The 22,190-nt window shown below is 53.1% G+C and overlaps 3 protein-coding genes across 3 annotated transcripts; 1 reads left to right on the top strand and 2 right to left on the bottom strand.

Annotated features, from left to right (window-relative positions):
- Positions 1-2,450: 2,450 nt before the first annotated feature.
- Positions 2,451-3,088, bottom strand: EMWEY_00004000 (60S acidic ribosomal protein P2, putative; the record flags this gene model as incomplete). The annotated part of the gene is made up of 2 exons (XM_013480588.1): positions 2,451-2,630; positions 2,924-3,088. 2 exons carry the CDS (start codon positions 3,086-3,088, stop codon positions 2,451-2,453), a joined length of 345 nt encoding a protein of 114 aa, XP_013336042.1.
- Positions 3,089-5,932: 2,844 nt separating this feature from the next.
- On the top strand, positions 5,933-13,864 carry EMWEY_00004010 (hypothetical protein, conserved; the record flags this gene model as incomplete). Its single annotated transcript, XM_013480589.1, has 5 exons — positions 5,933-6,947; positions 7,296-12,076; positions 12,345-12,534; positions 12,696-13,261; positions 13,742-13,864. 5 exons carry the CDS (start codon positions 5,933-5,935, stop codon positions 13,862-13,864), a joined length of 6,675 nt encoding a protein of 2,224 aa, XP_013336043.1.
- Positions 13,865-20,867: 7,003 nt separating this feature from the next.
- EMWEY_00004020 (hypothetical protein) lies at positions 20,868-21,348 on the bottom strand (the record flags this gene model as incomplete). Its single annotated transcript, XM_013480590.1, has 2 exons — positions 20,868-21,152; positions 21,316-21,348. The coding sequence occupies 2 exons, from the start codon at positions 21,346-21,348 to the stop codon at positions 20,868-20,870; spliced, it is 318 nt and encodes a 105-aa protein (XP_013336044.1).
- Between the last annotated feature and the right edge of the window lie 842 nt (positions 21,349-22,190).

The raw sequence follows: 22,190 nt of genomic DNA on the forward strand, positions 1-22,190 counted from the left end.
CTAGGAAGCAATACACGTCGACCTGAAACTGCCGGCGCTAAAAGGGTGGTAGACCCATCAAACCAAGCAGCTCCGGCGTGAGATCTCCCTCCGGCTGCTGTTAAACCTGCTGCTGTTATTGCTGTTGCTGGTTCGTTGTATGAAGTCAACGTTGGGTTTCTGAAGCGTGCAGGTACAGGGGAGGGGAGAAAGCTAGTCCTTTTGTCCTGCAGTTGCGACGGGAATGAAAGACCGCGAGACAATCTACAGCTAAACAGCGCGCAGCAGCTGCTGCGGCCAGACATTGGGTCTGCTAACCCTCTAAGTAGTTTCGTTTTTCTTGTCTCCGTTTGTATCCTTGATATCAAATGGCTTCTCATGTGTGCTCGCAAGCCCTGTCGCGTACTACCAACTACCTTCGCAACAAACCCTAAATATTACACACGCATACATGCCCATGTATAAGGACAAACGGCATGTTAATCCACCAAAGGACCAACCCCAGGCCCTCAGCCATAAACTCTAAACCACACACCTTAGTCTGGCGAAATCCACCGCGAGTCAAATTTCTGGGGCTGTGGCGCTCATGGCAGTCTCTACTTCTTCTGTCCGCTCTCCCCATCTAAGTTTTTAACTCAAAAATCGATTTCAACTCATAAATAAAGATAAATAAACCAATAAAATTGACTCTAGTACCCGCGGAGGACAAATTTAGACCCTAAAACCTAGTCTTGACCCATCAAACTGAAAACCCCTACACACAGAAGCGCGGCAGCATTAATGCACAATCCCAAGGTGTCATCCCTTAACACTAAACCCTAAATACTAAGCCATAAGCCCTAAACTTCGAACTCCAACAACGCTCACTTCAGCCATAAACAGCACGTGGTAAATGCAATCCGTGCGGACCCATAACCCTTTAACGTAAACGCAAAGCCCTATGCAGTAGGCCCTAAATCCTAATGCGAAACCGTAAAAGGTCGAAATCGTAAAAGTTCGAAATAGGCTGCCCATCATCGTCTAAGCTGCAAAGGCGCCCTCGCCTTGCACGCTAGCTCTAGAAACAAATAGAATTAAAGCCCTCTGCTGAAACGGAGCCGGCGGCAGAAACAAGGACAGAAACAAATATAAAAGTAGAGACGAAGGGAGACAGAGATAAAGCGAGAAAGAGCAACGGAAACAGAAGCAGACAGAACGGTGTTGTAGTCAAAAAAAGTCCGAGCAACTTACTTTGGGGTTGCGGCCTCGGGGTCCGGGGTTCTGTATTCTGGTCAACTCTTTTCTGTTTTCCCCTTGTAAAGGTGAAAGGAAATGAGCAAATGATAACGCCTAAGCACGAAGGCCAAGTGAGAGAAGACCAAACACCAAGGCATCGGTCCAGGTCTCCGAGATTGAGCACAGAGATGCTTGCATTTAAAGGCTTATTGAATAAGCGACAAACCCAAGGGGACAAAGAGCTCATCGGTTGGACCAGTTGGTTCAATAAAGAATATCCTCTTTCATACATGCATGCACTCGCAGTCGCTTGTGTGGAGAGACCCTCAGCGGAGGATAACTAACTACTTAAGGAAGAGACACGAAACTCAGCTGAGTTCATCGACACTAGGAGACAATGAAGGCCTTACATATTGGAAGGTAGAGGGAGTAAACCAGGAAAATTGATGGTCTCGTCCGAAGCAGGCCACGTAACCTCAACCCAACACTGATGCTAGTTGCGAGGAAGGACAGCATGTATAGCCGACCAAGTGTAGCAGTTGCACCGAACACAGATAATTCAGTCGTCCTCGAGATTGCTGTACACCGGAAGGGGAGGTCCTGTAGTGTCAGGGAGGTGCTGTCTTCTATATTTTGCTGTGAAGGTACGTCCACCCTACAGCCCCGACCAAAAAGCTAGTACACACCTGCTGCTGCTGCAGTAGCGCGGCCGTAGTTAAGGGATGGGTTACGGACTGTTCGATCCGTCTCGAGTTGTTTACAAATTGCCTCGTTCTCTCTGCATACAACTATCTGCCTTGGTTAAGCCACCTCTAAAGAAGTAGACTGATATGCATCGCCGTGTACGTACACTCCCTCTGTGCGCTAAAAACCAGTAGGGAACTACCTATCCCCTGGCTCTACGTCGCCGTGTAAATACACTATACATATGTACTATCCATATTCGCTGTGTATTCAGACTGTTCTGGGCCGGATACGGGGTGTACGTACACCCCATCTACAGCCATCACTATGTATAGAGCCCTGGGAGGCACGCAATTGCCGTTACAGATTTTAAGACGAACCGGAAGAAAGAGGGTTAAGGAGTTGCTGCAGCAGGCTGCTGCCTGCGGCAAAATCGAACCAACATGTTCAAGATGAGGTAGCAACAGACGCAAGGAAAGCTGCTGTTGCAGCAACAGCAGCAGGCGCTGTGTCGCTGCTCTCTGACGCTACTCAACATCCCCTTTGCCTTTTTCTGTCTGTCGTGCTGCACTCTAGTCGAACAAAGACAGACCCATGTCACCGTCCTCCTCCTCCTCAGGCTCTTCCTTCTTCTCTTCCTTTGCTGGTGCAGAGCCACCAGCGGCAGGTGCTGCACCGCCAGCTGCAGGAGCTGCAGCAACAGCGCCTCCCGTCGGGATCTTCTGCAGCTTCTCCATGCCCGCAGCAATCATCTAAACACCAGAAATCACACAAGCGAAGGCAAGCGCTGCTGCAGCAGCAACGTCAACAGCAATACACCGCACAGGGCCACGACAGCCCTACGCTCGTTGCGGTGCCAGTCAGCCCTTCCTCCGCAGCGAACCCCAAACAACAAATACCAAACCGTAAACCATAAAGACTAGACCCTAAATCGTGGCAGAAGAGGCTGCGGCTGAGCGAAGATCCTTGGATCGCTTGTGGGGCGACGGGCAGGCGGCGGCCGCCGCCGCGGGGCGATAGGGGTTTATGGTCTAATATTTCTCACCTCATGCGCAGTTTTTCCTTCCATGGCAGTAATGAGAGCATTAAGAACTTGTTCGTCAACATCTCCTCCTACTGCCTCGATGGTCTGGGCCACATCCTTTGCCGTGGGGGCATCCTTGCCACCCAGGACGTTCATCAAATACGCAGCAACGTATTTCATAGCCATCTTCGAAGGCGTAAGAAACAAAGGGCTTTTGGAACAGCTGCAGAGATAATTCTATCAAACACCGACAAAAACTCATCACCCTCGGCACAAACCTCAAAGCTCAATCTTCAACGACCTCACAGACAGCCCCCCACGCAGCCAAACCCATGCAGTCAGTGGGGCTGGCGCTGTTGCAGATGCTGCGGTAGCCGCTGCTGTCGCTTCTGCTGCTGAAGCTCCGTCGTACAAGGTCTTTTCTTCTCACTAGAAAAATTGGATTTCCATTTAAGTAGAGAAAACGTTCCTAGCGACTACGCGGACTGCAACACTTGGCCCTTTGTCCCAGTGCTGCTGTTCATGCGACTACGGCTCATCACCTGCAGCATCTGTCCCTTGTTAATTGTTGCTTCATAGTGAAGCATAGTCTTTCCCATGTTGGCAAGTCCTCCGGTAGATAGATCATGAAGCGCAACGGACCTCAGCGCAGCAAGGAGGCGGTGTGCTCTACTGCAGTGAGTAGGACTGCAGCCGCTTCACTAAGTTGATTGGATGGAATTAGGGCAAACAGTGCATTTCATCGTACCCTTGTCAGTTGATGGCCACTAAAGGCCCGATGGAGATAGCAGTGTAGTGCATATACAGTACACTTCTGATATATATAGTCAATGGGACCGTTGTATACTAAGGTTTCCTTGTTCTACGTGCTTTTGCGCTGAATGCATGAGGTTCAAAGTGCTGCTATGATCGAACATTGCACTGCTTCGCACTACAGCTTCCTCCCTCACCACGAAGCTCCCCTTGCTGTCACCGCAAGCACGTGCCACCAGGCTCTTGCTGAACAGTGCGAGTCAGATGCTACAGGAGAACGAAGCGAAGAGGCGATGCATCGGATTTTATTCTAGAAAGCACTGGTTTTGAGTTTATCTTTCTATTCTTATGATACAAGTAACACTCTGGGCTCTTGGGATGCATTTTGAGAACAACGGCACTTCTGGAGATAACCCAGATGCTGCCCGAGTACTCCATCCAATGGGGTGTAACCCATATGCTAGCAGTCATGGCGGGGAAGGCATTGTTTCTGAATTGCTATCTCCATAAGAGATGAGCCACGGAAGTGGCGTTCGTTCCATTGGATAGGATCCCCAGCCCAAAATGTCGATTGCTGCCCCAGCGCCAGTTCCATGAAGAAAAGGCAAAAACCTTAATGCGGACGTTTTGAAAAAAAGCCATAATTTGAAAGCTCACTTTCAGTGTAAGCATCTTCACCCCTATAACACCTTTCTTTCACAAGTTGCCCATCTGTTTGAGTGAAAGTTCCAGCTGGCATCTGCATTAGCTGGTCCCAGCGGATGCTGGCGTTCCTCATTGCTGCTAGTTGCTGGGGGTGGCTGCAGCAACGACACTCCATGTCTCTTGAGGAGAAGCAATGTTCGGCCCTTGAGCCGTTGCTACTAAAGCAGTAAACGTTGCAGCACCCGTTGCGGCTGGCAGTTGTTGCGGCTGCTGTTGCTGTCTGCTGCTGCTACATGTATTACATGCTAGCTCACCCCCACTGGTGCTGTGCCGACTGGCACTGGCAGCTGCTGCTGTTCTAGTCTGCTGTACACAAGTGCTACTGTACGACGCCCCTGGAGATTCTGTTGTTGCTGCTTCTGGTTTCATGCGTTCTGAAGCTACGGAGAGAGGCAGCTTAAATTGGCGCGTCCTGCCTGCTGCTGCAACCCTTTATTGGCAGCAGCTCGAACCTCCCGGGCTATGGCGCCACCAGGTGCAGCAACAGAGACACGTGCTGCAACAGCATCAAGACAAGCTGCTAAGAACATATAAATGTCAAGCCTTTATTATACAGAGATGAATTCTGGATGCTGCTGGTGCTGCTGTTGTTGCTGCTGCTGCCCGACCGCCGGTCCAGGAGCAGTCCGTGGCACCAGGTCTGGTGTTGCAGCATCTTCTGCAGCTGCTGTAGTTGCTGCAGTGTGTCCCGAATTCCTGATTTGGCTGAGCTTAGTAACTTGCTAAAAGTATGCACACGGTTCTCGTGGGAGCTCTGCAGCCGCACAACAGACTCTACAGCAGGCAGCAACGCTGTCCTTGCCGCTCCCTCCCACCAGCCCCGCTGCCAGTGTCCGTTGGCAGATGAAGCAGTAGCAGCCGCCGATGGCGAAATTGCAATAAAAATAGGGTTTTTTGGTACTTTTGGAGGAATTTTGCTCGACTAGGGTGTTTTCTACAGTGTGCGACGCGGCAGAAATCGCAGCGGCGAAGCGCAGTGCAAGCCAAAGACAACGCCAGCAGCAACAACAGCAGGGGCAACAGCAGCGGCACCAACAGGAGTGGCTACAGTGTATTCGCACGTGTAGAACTTTTTATTGACAAAAGAGTGTTCTGCTGTTTACGAACAGCAACACAACCAGCACCAACAACTCAAGCGGCAGTGCAAAAGCTCCTGTAGTAACAACTGCAGCAGCAGCCGCCACGGCAGCAGCACACTGACTCATTGGCGATGCAGCAGCGCTTAAGGCGCCTGTATAAGCATCATTTCGCAGCATATCCTACAACATGACACACCCGATTTAAGGTCGACACAACTGGCAGCAGATGCAGCTGCCGAAGCTTGCAGCAAGGGCAGCAGGACAAAACACGGAACACACCAGCAACAGCCGCAGCAAGTGGTGCAACAGCAACAATCAGGCTACAACATCAGAACAATTGGCCGCTAAACTGTTAGCCGACGCTGAAGCCAAGACAAGCAAAAACCATTTGACAACCAGCCGTAACGTCGTGCCGCAGCAACGGTGGGCAGTGCACGCGCAACAGCAGCAACAGCAACAACTGCAGCAGCAACAACAGCAGCAGCAATGAGCAATGTCTTTTTTAAAGAACCTGCTAAATCGCGGCATGTTTCCGCGTTCTGGAGAGAGCAGCACGTACGACTTTCTTTCCTTCCCACAGCAGATCGTCATCCCGCTGCTCAGTAGCACCAGCACCAGCGGCACCAGCGGGGGGAGCAACAGCAGCAGCAGCAACAACAACAACAACAAAAACAAAAACAACAACGAGGGTAAGGCCAAGGGGATTTTTGCTGTGCTTCTTCCTGTTGATGAGCAGCACCAATTGCTGCAGCTTCTTGCCACCCAGCGGTCACTTCTTAAGTTGCTCAGTAGTAAATTGAAGGAGCAACAACAGCAGGAGGTGGAGCGGCAGGGGCAGCGTGGGGGTTTGCAGAAGGAGCATGACCATGGCCAGCAACAGCAGCAGCAGAAGCAACAACAGCAGCAGGCTGACTTGGTAGGGCAGCTGGTCGAGCAGGCTCTGCAGCAGCTATATTTAGTCCAGATTGGAGCCACAGAGAGACTGAGGAGACAGCTAAATCATTACACAACATGGAGTGATTACTGCTGTAGCAACAGTTGCTGTTGTTGCTGTATGTACGCGTCGGAACCCAATGTCTGCTACTGCAACACACACAAGGAGGCTACACCAGTAGCAGCAGAAGCACCTGTAGCAGCAACAGCAGAACCGCGTCAACGGGGCTGCAGCAGCAAGCGGGGAGTTGCCGGGGCTGCCTGTGGGGGGACAGATAGGGCAGAATCAGCAGCATCGGAGCCTTGCGATACTGGTGACTTTGGTGCTGCTGCTGCTAATGCAGCAGTTGGAAGTGGAGCAGCATGTGTCCCCCCGGAAGTCCTGCAGGCAGGACGTGCTGCCGTTGGGTCGTTGAAGTCCGCTGCAGCAGCAGCTTGTTGCCCTTATCTTCTGGTGTACGCCCACGGAAATGGCAGCGACATAAGAGATGTAATGCCGTTGCTGCAGCAGACTCAGCAAAAGACTGGTGCTGCTGTTTTGGCCTTCGACTATCCGGGATATGGGCTCTCCCAAGGTCATTTCTGTTGCTGCTGTTGGGGCTGCTACAACTGTTGCTGTTGTAGCAGCTGCTGTTGATGGTGCTGTTGTTGCTGCTGCTGCTATTGTTGTTGTTGCTGCTGCTGCTGTTGTTGCCGGTACTGTTGCTGTTGATGCTTAGTGCTGCTGCCATTGTTGCTGGTGCTGTTGCAGTTGCTGCTATTGTTGCTGCTGGTTCTGCTGGTGCTGGTATCACTACTGCGGCAACTGCTCCTGCTTGTGCAGCGACACTTTTGCTGAATGCAGCAACGGAAGAAAGACGCAATCAGCAGCAGCAACATGAGAAGCAGCAGCAGGAATGCCGTGTGTGGGTGCATGTGTGCAGGGTACGCTACTGAGGAGGCAGTTGATTTGTGTCTCCAGTCGGTGTTGTCCTTCGTGCTGCTCCAGCTGCGGTGGCCTCCGCAGCGAGTTGTGCTGTGGGGATGCAGCATCGGCGCAGGACCGGTCACGCGTGCTGCTGCACGTTTTGCTGCTGCATTCAGGCAGCAACAGCAGCAACAGCATGAGAGGGCCTGCCGGCTGCAATGCCACCTGCTACAGATGAGCCGGAACAATATCAACCAGCAACAGCAGCAGAAGCAGCAACAGCAGCAGCGGAAGGACCTGCCGCCGCGGCCCTGTCTGTTCTTCCCCGTCCTAGGCAGCAACTTATGCGCCTCTGCAGCAGCAGCAGCAGCAGCAACAGCAGCAGCGATTGTGCCTCCAAGCACAGCAGCACCCGAAGCCGTCGTTGCTGCACAAGTAGCAGCAGCAGCAACGACCAACTGTTCGGGTGCGTGGCGCTCTGCGAGCAGCAGTAGCAGCAACAGCAGTAGGTGCTGGACTGGGGGAGGGTCCGTGAATTTTTACAACTTGGGGGGCCTTGTGCTGCAGTGCCCATACACCTCAATTCGAGCAGCAGCAAAGAGCTTCGTGCCTGCAGCAGCAGCATCGCTTGTAGTGCCACGCAGTGTCTGGCCAGTTGCTGCTGACCTTGCAAGCCCCAACTTTTGCTGCAGCTGCCTGTTCCTTCACGGCAAGAAAGATGAGCTTTTCTGCTGGAAAGATTCGTGGAACATGCAACAACAGCTACAGCAGCAGCTGCAGCGGCTACAGGGGAGTGCTGCCGGTAGAAGTAGCACCAACAGCACAAGGAACGCTGTGAACAGCAGCAACAACAGCAGCAGCAGATGGAGTCAAACAAGAGTCAGCACTTGCGCAGACTCTGCTGCTCTCTGCCAAACAGCCAACAGCAGTTTTAGCATCAGCAACGCTAACATCAGCGACATCAGCTGCTGTAACAGCAGCAACAAGCAAAGCAGCCACCAGAGCCAACGGAATGCCAGTGAAGGAGAAGGGGACGCTAGTCCCCCAGTTGCTAGCCGAATCAAAAGCAGCCTCAGCTGCGGCAAGGACAGCAGCAGCAACAACAGGCCCAACGGCAACCGAAACGGCAACGATATAAGCAGCCAAAACGGCAACGACAGCTCCAACAGCAGCAACCGCAGCAGCGGAAGCAAAACCGGCAGCAGCACAAGCAACAGCAGCAGTCCCAGCAGCAGCAACAACAACAGCGGCACCACAGAGGAATTTGAGAGTTTTCCGTACTTTTGTTTCGGCTGGTATCCTCCCGATGCTTCGCATTGTGTCTTTCATTGGGGTCGTGACCTGCTGCTGCCTATCTCTGCTTTTCTTAGGAAGGCGCATTCCAATTTGCTGTTGCAGCTCGTTGCTGGGCTGCTGCCGCTGCTCGTGCTTCAACACGACGACTCCATAGCCGCAGCGGCAGCGGCAGCAGCAGCACCAGGCGACTGGTGTACAACCGCCCTGCTGCTGTTGCCAGTTAAGGAGAGGCTGCTACTTTTGCGAGAGGCTGTCCACGGTGATGCTGCAGACTCCGTCTCATCAGCAGCAGAACAACCCACAACAGCAGCAGCTGTGACAGCAGCAGATGGAGGCAGATGTGCTCCCGGACACCTTTCGCAGTCGCTGCAGAGTGCAGCTCTCAGCAGCTCGGTCTCTCTCCTTTTTTCTTCGAACGAGTTTGCTGCTGCCTGGTCTACGGCTGTCGAGCAGCAGTATCCCCCACTGCATCACTGTCAGCAGCAGGAAATGCAACAACAACAACAGCCACAACAACAGCAACAACAACAGCCACTAGACAGGAGCAGCGAACATCAAGGGTTCTTACGTAGCAACAGCAGAATGAAGCCAAAAAAGCGGCTTCCGCTGCTGCTGGAGCAATATGCAGACACCTGGGGTTTAGCAGCAGCAGCAGCAGCAAGCGCAGACATCAGGATGCAGCTGATGCTAATAGGGGCTGCGCTGCGACTGTTTGCTCCTCATGAGCTCTCTGGATTGCATGTGCAGCAGCAGCTTCTACAACGTTACCCGCTGCAGCAGCAGCAGCAGCAGCAGCAGCCGCTGCAACCAACAGCAGCAGCAGCAGCACTGGTGCACGTCACTCCGCATTTGTCTACTGCGATGCAACACATGATGGCTGAGATGTGCACCTTTCCACGTAGCCCTACTGCGGCAGCAGGCATTGACCACAGCACAACCGGCGGAGCAGCAGCAACACCTGCAACCGCGACACCAACAGCAGCAGCAACAGCTGCAGGGAAGTGGGTGCAAGGCGGTGAGGATAGTGAGGGCTGCCTTTCTGAAGCAGCAGCAAGTGAAGAGGTGAAGACAACGGGGATGCCTCTCGATTCCGTCATCGGAGAAGCACAGCAAACACCACACAGCAGCAGCAGCCACAGCTGCAGAAATGGCGGCAACGGCAATCGGGTTTCATGCATCCTCTCCTCCAACCAGCAACAAATGTTACTGTTTCAGCGGCAGCAGCTGCAGCAGCGAATGCAGCGGCAGCAGCGGCAACAAGTGCTTAGCCGACGGCAGCAACAGTTGGAGCAGCAGCAGCAGTTGTTACGGCAGCAACCACAGCTGCAGCAGCAATTACTCAGCATGCAGCTGACCCTTGCTCCCATTCATGCTGCCTCACCGATTTTCTGTAGAGAATGTGTTCACAGGCCAGTATCAGACGGAGGACGTTTCTCGTTCGGTGCCGCAGCAGCAGCAGCTTCTGCTGCTGCCGCCGCCTCGGCATTGCCTCTTTTTGGGTCTGCTGCAGGACTTGTGAGGCTGCTGAGTCACCGGTATGCGGAGTTCCTTTCGTTGCTGCTGCAAACAGCCGTGCAGCGGGGGCTTGTGGAGCAGATGAAGGTGCTGCACCAGCACCAGCAGCCCCGGCTGCAGCGTAAGAGGCAGCCACAGCATGTCGATGTTATGTTGCCGCAAGTCCTTGGCTTTATAAAAAGGCTGTATGCGGTTCTACAACCTTCCTTCAGTGTAGACGCAACTTTCGTCAGAACACAGGAGCAGCAGCAGCAACAACAACAACAACAGGATCCCATTCAGGTGTCGTATGTCCTCAATAGCATTTCTGTTTGCGGAATTCGCCTGTCCTTAATTCCACTACAGCCGTTAGCTGGCTCTACTGAACGTGACGGGAACATCTACTGCAGCAACTGCAGCAGCTGCTGCAGCGTCGATGCGACACCTTGCAGAACCACCGCGAGCAGCTGCTGCAGAGAAGCAGCAGCAGCCGCAGGGGGATCGGTGTTGTACGCGGAGGCCACTCCTTTAGGGGCTGCTGCTGGTGCTTCAGCTTGTGTTACTACTGCCGGGCGAACTGGACTCCGGAGCGACTGCAACAGCAGCTGCAGCAACAGCGATATTGTAGTGGGTATTCCAGAGACGCTGGTGGTGCCGTTGTTTGCTGCTCCCCTTCCTAGCCTCCAGCCCACAGCTCGGTGGCTGCTGAACACACTGCTGGCTGCTGCTGCTGATTCTTGCAGGCCCAACGACGGCACAAACAGCATGTCTTCTACTGTGCAGCAGCAGCAGCAGGAAGTAGCAGAGCAGTTTGCCACAGATCTCGTGGAGCTCCTCAAGTGTATGTACACCCTTCCCAACTTTGCGGCTCTGGCGTCCCTCCATCCAGTCTCTCCAGGCCAGCTGCTTTTGCTGCAGCGCAGCAGAATGTGTGCAACAGCATCACCAGCAGCAAGGGCAGCCGCAGCTACTGCAGCCACGGCAGTCCCTCTACACCGCAACTGCAGCTTTTTCCCCTTTGGTTGGGACCAGCTGCTCCTGCTGCTCTACGGCACCCAGCTGCCGCCACTGCTGTGGCTGCTTCTTGGGGGAGGTATGCAACAGCAGCAGCAACGGCAACATATCCCGCGGATTCTTTGCCTTCAGTCTTTCTATGCGGCAGCAGGTCAAGGGGGGGTGGCTTCTGGAGCTGCGCAGCAGATATGCCACGTGGGTACACGAGAGCAGCGCAATCAACTGTATGCGCTGCAACAAGCAGCAGCAGCAACAGCTGCTGCTGCAGCAACACATCTTATGCAGTGCAGCACGCAGCTCACGATACCTCTTCAGAGCCCCAGCGACTCTGGCCCGTTTCTTGATGCTGCATCTGTTGTAACTGCTGCAACAGCGCGCCATCAGCCACGGATTGCAGCGGTTACTGCTGCATTTGAGATGGCGGAAGCCGCGGCTGCAGCTGCATGTTGCAGCAGCAGAGCGCTACAGAAGCCGTGTAGTAACTTCACAGCTGCAGGGGCTTTGCATGAGTTGAGGACATTTGCTGCTGCTCCTGCTGCTGGGCATGATTGTGAGGAGCTGTTGAAGCCCGGGGGAGAACATCATCCCGTTGCAGAAGCAGCTGCAGCCACAGCAGCTGCAGGTGAGACTAAATCAGCAAGCCCAGCAGCTCCAGCACAAGAAGAGCTGCACTCCAAATGCAGCAAGCTGCCATCTGTGGTGCAGCAGCAGCAGATCCATCGGCAGCAGCAGAAGCAGCAGCACTTGGGCAGCAGCAAACACAGACGATTTTGGTGGCCTTCACTGCATCTTCCGACTTGCGTCCTACGGAACTCGCTGATCGATGCTTCTTTGCTGTTGCAACTAAGGGGAACTCGCAATAGGAGCACCTGCAGCAGCGACAAGAGCCTGCAGGGCCCGGCTTCAGCGGACTGCAGCTGCCGCAGCAGACATCGAGGTTGTCAATTGCTTATTGCAGAGTATCGCCGCCTTTACACGTCCGGGGGGTCTTCTGTGAGCTGCAGCAGCTGCAGCGGCAAGAATTGTCACAGCAGCAGCTGTTGCCATTTCTTTTCAGACAAGCAACAGCAGAATGATGGGAGGCGCTGCAGCAAACTCTGCTGTTGGGCAGGCAGCTGGAGAGGAGCAGGAGCAGCAGATCCGCGAGCCGAGGCAGCCTATGTGAGCCATTCAACAGTAGCAGGGGCAGCAGCAGCAGCATGAAGGAAACTGTCCCGACTGTAGCTTATCTGGAGACCGACTGCTATTGCGTGCGTTGCAGCTACTGCTGGAGACAGCCCTAACTGTGGCCGTTTTGCGGTGGGAGCTTCGGACTGCCTCCTGTCTACGTTCAGCAGCAGCAGCTGCCCACAGCAGAAGCAGCACCGGCAGTGAGAGCAGCAGCAAAAGCAGCTCTGCCGAGATAGGCCGCCTGCTACTTGAGGCCGCGCCGCTCTCGGGTTGGCACGCAGGTAAGGAGCAATTGCTGTTGCTGCTGGTGCAGCGCTCCACAGATGGTTGCTGCTGCTGCACCTGCTGCTTGTTGTGCTGGGCTGCATCGTGTAGGGGGCTCTTGAGGAGAGAAGTTTGTTGGCTGTATCTGCTGCTGTTGACGCGGTTGCTGTTGCTGCAGCGGTGACAAGCATTGTGCCCTTTTGCTCCGGGGCGGTTGCCTTAGAACGCCTGCTGCTGCATATCTGGGGAGTTCTGCTTCAGCAGCAGCAGCAGCAGCACCAGCTGTTAACATTCCGGAGGCGTGGTACGCCCGGCATGCTGTTACTGCAGCAGCAGCAACGCCAGCATCAGCAACAGCAGCACCGGCTCGCACCTGCATTGTGCATTCCGCTGCCGAATGTGCAGCAGCAGCGCCCACGACATCAGCCTGCTGCTGCTGTGGCGGTTGCTGCAGCTGCGGCAGCTGCAACGGGTGTGCGGGCCAACTGTGGCATTTCGTTGGTGCATCCCGCAGTAGCACCAGCAAGAGCAGCAGCGGTAGGAGAAGAAAGGGCCCCAATGACAGCGTTGCCCAATCTCCATACCGTGAATACGGCCCCAAACCTCTTCAGTGCTGCAGCAGCAGAATCAGCTGCAACGAATGACACAGCTGCAGCACTACATTCAGCTGCAGCAAGCCAGAAGACGCAGAGCGGAAGTTCAGCAGAGCAGCACAGTGATCTGGGCAGGCTGCCCTATCGGAGTGTATGTACAGCTCCATCCATAGATTATATGCTCTAGTTACAAGCTGGTGCCTCTTCTCCTTGACCGGCTGCACTTGTTGGAGCCAGTAAGGAGCTAGCGGCAGCATCCTCACTGGTAGAAGCAGCACCACCAGCAGCAAATGCTGCAGCGGACCTTAGCACATTTTCAGCAGAGCAATCGAGAGCACAGACCAGACTGTAGTTGCTGCAAATGCACCAACTACAGCAGCAATAATTGCCCAGACGGCTGCTGCAACGGAGTGGAAAAGTATGCAGCTTCAGCAGCACAAGCCAGTTCTGCAGAAGATGCTGCAGTAACAATCAGCAGATGCTATAGTAGCAGCTGATGCTGCAACAGCAGGACATGTTACAGCAGCAGCAGACGCTATTACAGCAGCAGGTACTGCACCAAGAGCAGATGGCACAGCAGCATCAAGCGCTGAAGCGCTTGATGCTGCCGTCGCACTGTGTTGTGGTGCAGCCAGGTAATGATGCGCTAAGGCAGCAGCAGGCGCTGCCGCAGCGAAACCTGGAGCAGCAGCCGCTGAAGCAGCAGGCGCTGCTGCCTTCCGAGCAGCAGCGGCAGCGAATGCTTTGGTTTTAAATGCTTTTAAGAAACGTATGCAGTTGAAAGCGAACGCAAAACAAGAAGTTGGGTGTACATTGCAAACAGAAAACAGGAGTAGCCACAAGTTCCACCTCTGCAACAGAAACAACACTAGCAGCAGCTGCTGCTGGCGTTGGGAGAAGCAAGGCTTTGTTTTAAAGGCAGGCGCCCCGAGGCAAGGATTCAAAGTTTTCTGCTGCGCTCGCTGGTACTGTTGCAGTAGTTGCTGCTGCTGCTGCACTTGCTGCTATCATTACAGCAGCAGTAAGAGTTACCTCCTTACACCTTGCGCTGCTTCTGGTGCTGTTTCGGCTCAGCTGCATGTGGCAGAAGTACCAACAGGAGCAGCAACAGCAACCCGCGCCTGTCTACCACTTAGGGTGTTTTCAGTTCTGCTTCAGCCTAGCGATATGAAGCAGCAGCAGCAACAACCACAACGAGAAGAGCACCGGGACCTAGGTGTCTGCACTGCCGGAGAATATTCTGAGTAGCGCCAGCAGTAGCAGCAGCGCAACAATGCAGCATAACCAAGCGAAAGGCCCCAATGCTACGCCCTTACAAATCTCAGAACCAGGGCAATAGACAAAACTTATTTCAGTGAGACCTACGCGCTGTCGCAGCTCGAAAGGCTCTGCTCCGGCTGCCCCAGCTGAAACATCGGGGCCAGCTGGGGCGTCAGAAGCTGCAGCAGCAGCAGTTTCTGCTCCAGCAGCTGTTACCTCAGTACCATCAGGCTCGGACGAGTCGCTGTTCTTCCTGTTCCGCCGTCGCACTGGGAGGCCCATCTTACAGAACTTCGCTTCGATGTAGGCTTCTGTGCCTGGCGCTGTTGTTGTTGGTTGTGCTGCTTCCGCCGCTGTTGCTTTTGTTGTTGCTGGTGCTGGCTGTTGTTGCTGTTGCAGGTTTCGGTTGTTGCGGGGAAAGGGGCTGCCTGTGAGTAGTTCAATGAGGGAAATAGATCTTCTGTTCTGCTTGGGGATTGCTCTCACCAGTTTGTCTGTAAATCTGCTCTTAAGTATTTAATAATGGAGAAATGGACGAATTAGAAAAGATTACTGTAACTCCAACGTTAGCATAGCCCTGTTTCCATCGTGAGCACGTTTCTGCTGCGGCCAGCCCCCTCCGCTCCTTGCTGCACGAGCTGCTCGCTGGATTTTGTCTATGCATGGAATGGCTTAGAAGCCGCAAGTCTCATTTTTAATTTTTCTCCAGTCATCGTAATGCCTCCTGAGTAACAGTCTTGGTCTCCCCCTCCTCGATCTCCAGCCGGTCAGCTGTAGCACGAGGTGGCGAGAGGAGCGCTGTCAGCAGGGGCAATACAACACGTAGTTGTATGGTTTTTCCAATAAGCACGAGCAGAAATCCACTCCGAGCCTTCAGACGACCAGGGGACAGCGGTACAGGAGCCGTATTGCGAAGGTCCTCGACGCAGGCGGGGAAATCTGCGCACTAGCCAATGCACACAGGCAGGCAAATATCTAGAGCATCCAAGAGGACACCTACCAAGCGGATACCACAGCTGTCCTCCAGGCGTCCTTAGCACAGCGGCGCAGGGACCTGGAGATGGGGAAGAGAAGAATATGTGCAGCAACCGTAGTCGATGTCCCTAGCTGAGTACCGTCTTGAGATGCGAAGGGAGGGGTTTTTCAGAACGAGGTAACATCCAGTGTAATTTCCAGAGGTAATCAGCACGGCGCCCCAGAGGGCCTGGCCTACCGTGATTTAGAATGTGCCTTGCTGCAGTTCCTGGTGCAAGGCAGTCTGCCGAGCAAAGCACAGCTTTCTGCATGTAAGGCAGTTGCAGAATATTGTTAAGTACCTACTTGGCGCCCAAGGGGAAGCCTGCACACAAATAGATATGTACACACTACTAGCTTGTCCCCAACCTCTTTTATAAGCAGCGCATGACCTTCCGTGTCCGCTGTGAGCGCCCAGCCCCTCACTGCACAACAGTGGAGATAGTGCTATGGAGATGCAAGCATATGATGAAATCTTACGAGGCCACTACCGAGTTCAATTCAGCAACCGAAATATTCTACAATAGCCTTGGTTTGAGAGTACAGGGCGACGTGGGATGATGGCCTGGGGAACAATTGACTGCGAATTCTTCCGCATAGTGGCAAATCGAAGGCTGCCCAAAGAAGCGAGCACCCCACTACACTGCTACACTGATCCATCTATTCTCCGCTAAATGGCAGGCATGCAATTTGGGGAGAGCAACGAGCTTCCCGTGTATGGAGCGGAGCTGGGACGGAACATTAGGGAATACCACACGAGTTTGTCATCATTCGCTGTAGATTGCTTAACAGGTCTTGTAGCGCACAATTTGGCAAGAAATGCCTCTGAGTGAGTATCTAAGGTATGAGAGGGATGCATTCTGTAGAATCATAGCAGAGATACGCGATGGCGTGTGTCTGCGATGATACACAACTTCAGCAACTTGGCTGCAAGGGAAAGTGCCTTGCTGCAACGGTGTCGGTAATACGTCTTAGCTACTACGTTGCTTATACCACTGGTAAAACGTGGTGGTGTGACATCTGTGGTGCCGAAGTGTTGGTAATTCTTTTCCCTGCTTGATTGGGTCAACTGATTACATTTTTTGTACGGTGAACTCTCCCCTTCACAAGCCATATCGATACTTCTTTACCTCGTACCAGATGCACGGGTATTACTCAGACATGCTCTGACGATGTAAACCGGTGCCATTGATGGTCACCTTGTATCATTACTTCGACGGGGTCCAGTTCTCACCAGTTAAGAGCGATAGCTCGAAAAAAATAGCTAGGAGTGAAAAAACCTTTTGGAAGGAACAAAGACGGGCCAAGCGTGCACACCTGTACCACAGCATATGCATCCAGGGGAGTGTATATATCAGCCACTTGGATACTTCACTTTGTTTTCAGGGGAGCAGCACGACAGACAAAGCCTGGGGAACCACGTTAGGCAGGACCCCCCCGGCTGTTCGCCTATTGTTGAAAGAGCCTAATAACGGTAGAGGAAATACCCCTACAATGTGACTTCGCTGCTCAGTCTAACCGAGTCGTATCGTTGTTGCGATGCACCTCAGGTGCACTTCAGCGGGGTTGAGGGGCTGTCCACTGCACGTGTCCGCTGGTCGCCTGGCAGCAGGAGTGGCACCAGCAGTACCACCAACAACAGCAACAACACGAGCAACAGCAGACAAGCATAACTGGACTTTTCATTTGTAATTAGAAGTGGTTGCTGCACGAAGAAGATAAGCAACCGCCCTTACGTTGCGTGACTGGTGAGCGGCGTTGCCCTGCCACCACCTCACAGAGCACGCGAATTGGGCGAGCGGATCTGCAAAAGGAATGGTTCATTGAAACAATTGATCACAGTGAATGCACGTAAACATTTTTGCAATTTATACTTGTTTTCGATTGAAGAGAGACTAGCAGAAGGAGCTGCTGCCACGGCTACTGTCCACTGGCCCGGTGGCGGTGGGCACGGAGCCGTAGTTCGTGTCTCTGCCAGTGTTGGTGGTGGGCCCAATCGGCATCACCGTATGAAATACAGTTTACTCAGTTCTCAAAAGCAAAGACAGTTGGTTTTGCTGTTAGAGGTTTTGTTTCGGGGGCTTTCTTCCGGCGGGCCCGAGCCTGGCATCCTACGACCGCTCATTCACGTCCGCTCCGCAGAGGCGGAGCTCTTCTTGTTGCATTTGTAGGGAGATGAATTCTCTTAAACAACACTCTGCTGCAACAACTAGTTTGCATGAGTTTTTGAGGAGGCCCCACAGGCCCGAACCAGCAGCAGAAGCAAAGGGCGGCAGCCGCAACAGCAGCGGCTGCAACGGCAGCCTCAACGTACCAACCAGCGGAGCTTTTCCTCTACTGCCCTTTAGGACCCCTGGGATCGCCTGACTCTTCCTCTGGACGACATCTGGTGGCAAAAGGGGAGCTGAGCTCTAGGAGAGGGACAGAATCCGACAGTAACCAAACCCACAACAGAAAGAATTGCAAAATGCCAGTCTACAAGAAAGTGACTCTGCTGGGGTCGGGATCCTTTGGGAAGGCATTCCTAGTGATGGAGAAGGGCGGAGACGGGACAAAGTAGGAGCCTTTCCCTTGCCGCTTCAGAGGGGTGTCTGCACACCAGCGCAAGCTGCGGCTTTTTTGGAGCAACTTGTATCCTGTCAGAGCCCCAACAGGGCATGCACGCGCTCATTTTCTGGTCGTCTGCTGCCAGATTGCCTGCTGCCAGTTTGCCTGCGCCTTAGCGTCGTCTGCGGTGTACCGACTCCTTGCCCACACCTGTCCTCGGTGGTGCAGCAACATGGAAGCCACTGGGGGCGGTTCGGCCGAGCTTCAAGGAACGAGGAAGAAGCACTGTGGGGGTTTATGTGCAGGTTGGTGCTCAAGTCAATCGACATGTCCTCCATGGATGCGTTGGAGCGCGAAGAGACTTTGAATGAGGCAAAAGTAATGAAGGAAACTTCGCCAGTCTCTTTTTGGTGTTGCTGGGCCTCCATTGAATTGGCTCTGCGTGACGGGACCGATGGGCCTTCACCTTTATTTGCTCTGTCGTTGCTGCTTGCGTCAGAGGTTGCTGTTGGGGCTGTTGCTGTCGTTCCCGCTTTTGGGTCTCCACTGCTGCTGTAGTTGTCAAGGCGTCTTTTCCTTTGACCTCTTTGTCCTTCTCTCTCTTCCTTCTCTTGCTTCTTTCTCAAGCTTCCTGTCTATTTCAGCCTTTGCTTCCACGCTGCACGTTCTCCCAGTTTGCATCTGCCTGTCACTGGTTTTGCGCCACCCACATATGTCTATGCATCCACCTCGGCATCGCTCGTGTCACTGTCTCCCATTTCCTGCGTCTCTCTCCCCTTCCCGTCTCCACATCCATGTCTTTCGGTGTCGCCTTTTCTGTCTGTCTGTCTGTCTGTCTGTCTCTCTCTCTCTCTCTCTCTCTCTCTCTGTGTGTGTGTGTGTGTGTGTGTGTGTGTGTGTGTGTGTGTGTGTGTGTGTGTGTGTGTGTCTATCTCTCTGTCTTTGCCAATCCATGTTTGTTTCCTCCTGTGTGTGCATTCAGGTATGTCTCTCTCTTTGTGTTCCTCTGTCTGCATTTCCCTCTTTCTGTGTCTCTGTGCCCCTGTTCCTGTCGATGTCCGTCGTTTCTGTCCTTGCATTTCGGTGTCACCTGTGTTTCTCTCTCTTCTGCTTTGTTTTTTAGGTCTTTGCCAGTATCCCTCCACACCCGTTTATTGTCCGTTATCGCCGAAGTTATATTTTAGAGGATCAGCTCTGTATCATCATGGAGCACTGCGCAGGCAAGCTGCCTCCTCCTCTCCCTCTTCTGTCTTTTCTTGTCTTCTCCTGTTCTGCTTCCCCTTGTCCCTTCTCGCCTCGTATTTATCTTCGTTCTGTCGCACCTCTGTTTCCCTCGTTTCTTCCTTCCGCATCTCTTCTATCTACTCCTGCCTCTCTCCGTCTCCTTTCTGCCTCCCTTCTACGTTTGTTCTCTCCTTTTCCTTCCCCTTCTGTGCTTCTCCTTCCTGCTCCCCCTTCCATTTTCTGGTGTTCGAATTTGTTGCGCGTAATCGGGAAATTTCTTATAGTGGCGAGCTTTCCTGTCTTTCATTTTTGCCTTGCGTTGCTGCTCCTGCTGCTGCACCTGCTGCTGCGGCTGTGTGTGCATCTAGCCTTGCTGCTGCTGTTTTTGCAGCTGTTATTTCTGTTCCTGCTGTTGCAGCTGCTGCAGCTGCTGTGTTGGTTGCATGCATCCTTCATCCCATGCTGTATCTAATATGCAGCGACTGCAGCTGTTTCTACTGCTGCGGCTACTGCTGCAGGCTCCAGTGGTGCCGCTGCTCTGTGGTCTTGTTTCTATTGCTTCTTCTGCAGCAGCTGAGAAATCCTTCATCGTCGCTGCCGTTTTATTGCTGCCGTCGCTGATGCTGTTGACTGTACTGCTGTTACTGCTGCTGCTACTGCTGGCTGTGCATTTTGATGTAGGTGGCGATATGCACCGGCGCATTCAGCGGCACCGAAAAAGAAATGAGCGGTTTAAAGAGGGGCAGATAATTTTGTGGCTCGCGCAGGCTCTGCTGGGCCTAAAACATCTTCATGAGAGACATATCCTCCATAGAGGCGAGTTTGCGGGCGTGTATATTGTTGCTGCTGCTGTGTTGCTGCTGTCTCCCTGTCTTGCTGCTGTCTCCGTGCCCTTCTGCCCTCTTCTTCTTCGATGTCATTCTGCATCGCCTTCCCTTCCTTCCTTCGTATCCCTCTACAGTCTCCAGTTGCTTCTTTATCTCCCAGCGCTTACCTGCCTCTTCTCTGGACACCTGCTGTTGTTGCAGCTGCCTCCATTGCTGTTGCTGCTGTTTCTCGTCTGCTTTTTGCAGACCTCAAGCCTCAGAATTTGTTTCTAAACGAGAGAGACGACTTGCTCATTGGAGATTTCGGAATTGCAAAAATCCTCAGCTCGACGCACTGCTGCGCCAAAACCACAATCGGCACCCCCTATTACTTCAGCCCAGAATTGTGCCAGGTGCAGCAGCAGCAGCAAAAGCAGCAGCAGAAGCTGCAGCGGCCCTGGTGCAGAGACAAGCAGATGAAACAGCACCAGCAACAGTAGTCATAGGCAGCGGCAGCAAGGAGGAACAGCAGTCATTGCACCAACGATATTCACACTCGCCGCAGCGGCAGCAGTAACAGGACTAGCAGCCATCTGCAGCAACGACAGAGCAGCAGCAACATCAATGGCTGCTCTAGCAGAAGGAGTATTAGTAGCGGCAGAAATAGCAACAACAGCAGCAGGAACACCAGAAGTAGCTGGAATGCCTGCAACAGCAGCTGTAGTAGTAGCTGTAGCAGCGCCAGCAACAAGACGGCAGAGCCACAGCAGCTGCATCAGATGGAGGAGCTGCAGCAGCTGGTGGCCTTGAATGCTCCTGTCTTTGTTGGTGTGCGGATTCAATCGGTTGTCTGTCTCCTTACTGTTTTGCAGTAACTGGAAACAGAGAGAATATGAGCGTTGCTGGCTACTGCTTGCTGCACAGCTTTATTTCTTTTGTTGGCGTTGTCAAGAGGCTATCTCCTTTCTGTGTCTGTCTCTGTTGCCGAGCTGTTAGTGCCTCCAGCTTCATGGATGCTTCACCAGGATGCAGCAGCAACTGAATTGCTGCTGGTTTGCGGATTTTGCTTCTCTGCCGCAGCAACATCAGTACTCTTTCCCCTCCGACATTTGGTCTCTCGGTTGTATCATCTATGAACTCGTTAGCAGCAAGCAACATCATCACCACTAGAACCTGCTGCCGCTGCACCACCTGCAGCAACATCAGCTCTTGAACCTCCAAAAGCAACAGAAATAGCAATACGTGCTTTTGTTTAAGAGTCCATGTGTATGTGTATGTACAGGAGCCGTGTCGTGAGTACGGTCTCTGCGGGCAGCGGAAATAACCGTAGCTTCGATTTTCTTCTTTGTTTTACCTTTTCTGTTGCAGTGCTCGTTGGCTGTCCCATTTCGAGCCCAGGACCTGAAGAGTCTGATTAAGGCAATTTCAAATACTCCCGTGAGATCCTAACCCCCAAACCATACACCCAAAGCCCTGAGAGACATTCAAGTGCAGCCAAGAACTGTCGCTTAAACCGTCAACCGTAACCCCTAAACCCTATCCCTCGACTCCCGCTGTGCGCCCGCTGTGGCGTCTCGCCGCTGTCTCTCTCTCTGCCTGCGTTCAAGCTCCTCCAGCTTGCAGGACGCTAAAGTGGCGTCAACACTCATCATCAGCAGAGGCAGCATCATGTTTTTCAAGTGTTGGGGGAGCTGAAAGTCCAGTTGTGCTGTTCTAGGTCCGTGCTGGATTTGGGTTTTTGTGCATGCCCTTGTTGCTGCTGGTGCTCGCAGGCATGGGCTGCTGTGTTTGTGTGTCTGTCTCCGCAGGTGCCTGCTGTACCGTCAGTGTACTCAGCAGAACTGCGGCAGTTGGTGACCGATATGATGCAGAAGGACCCACAGAGAAGACCCACCGTGGGCCAACTCGTTACCCTGCCAATTATTCAGGTGTCTCCTAATTGCTTTTACATGGATGTGGGACGTCTTTGTCTAGCTGTTTTAATTGCCTTTATGTGAATACACTGCGTCTACGTTCATTTCCTTCAATTGACTTGAATATATGAATCAATTTCTAGTCTTCCTCTTCGGCTAATTGCATTTATACAAACTCATTGAATGCCTATCAGTTTCTTCTAGCTGTTTTTGCTGGTTCGTTGCCTGCCTCATTTTTGCGTTTCTCACTGCATGTCTTGCCATCATTGTGTCTATAGACTCGTTGCCCGTCTGTTTCTCGCATTGTGTCCACACT

The sequence above is a fragment of the Eimeria maxima genome, genomic scaffold (genome assembly GCF_000499605.1).
Source record: "Eimeria maxima Weybridge genomic scaffold, Emw_scaff21, whole genome shotgun sequence".
NCBI lineage: Eukaryota > Apicomplexa > Conoidasida > Eucoccidiorida > Eimeriidae > Eimeria > Eimeria maxima.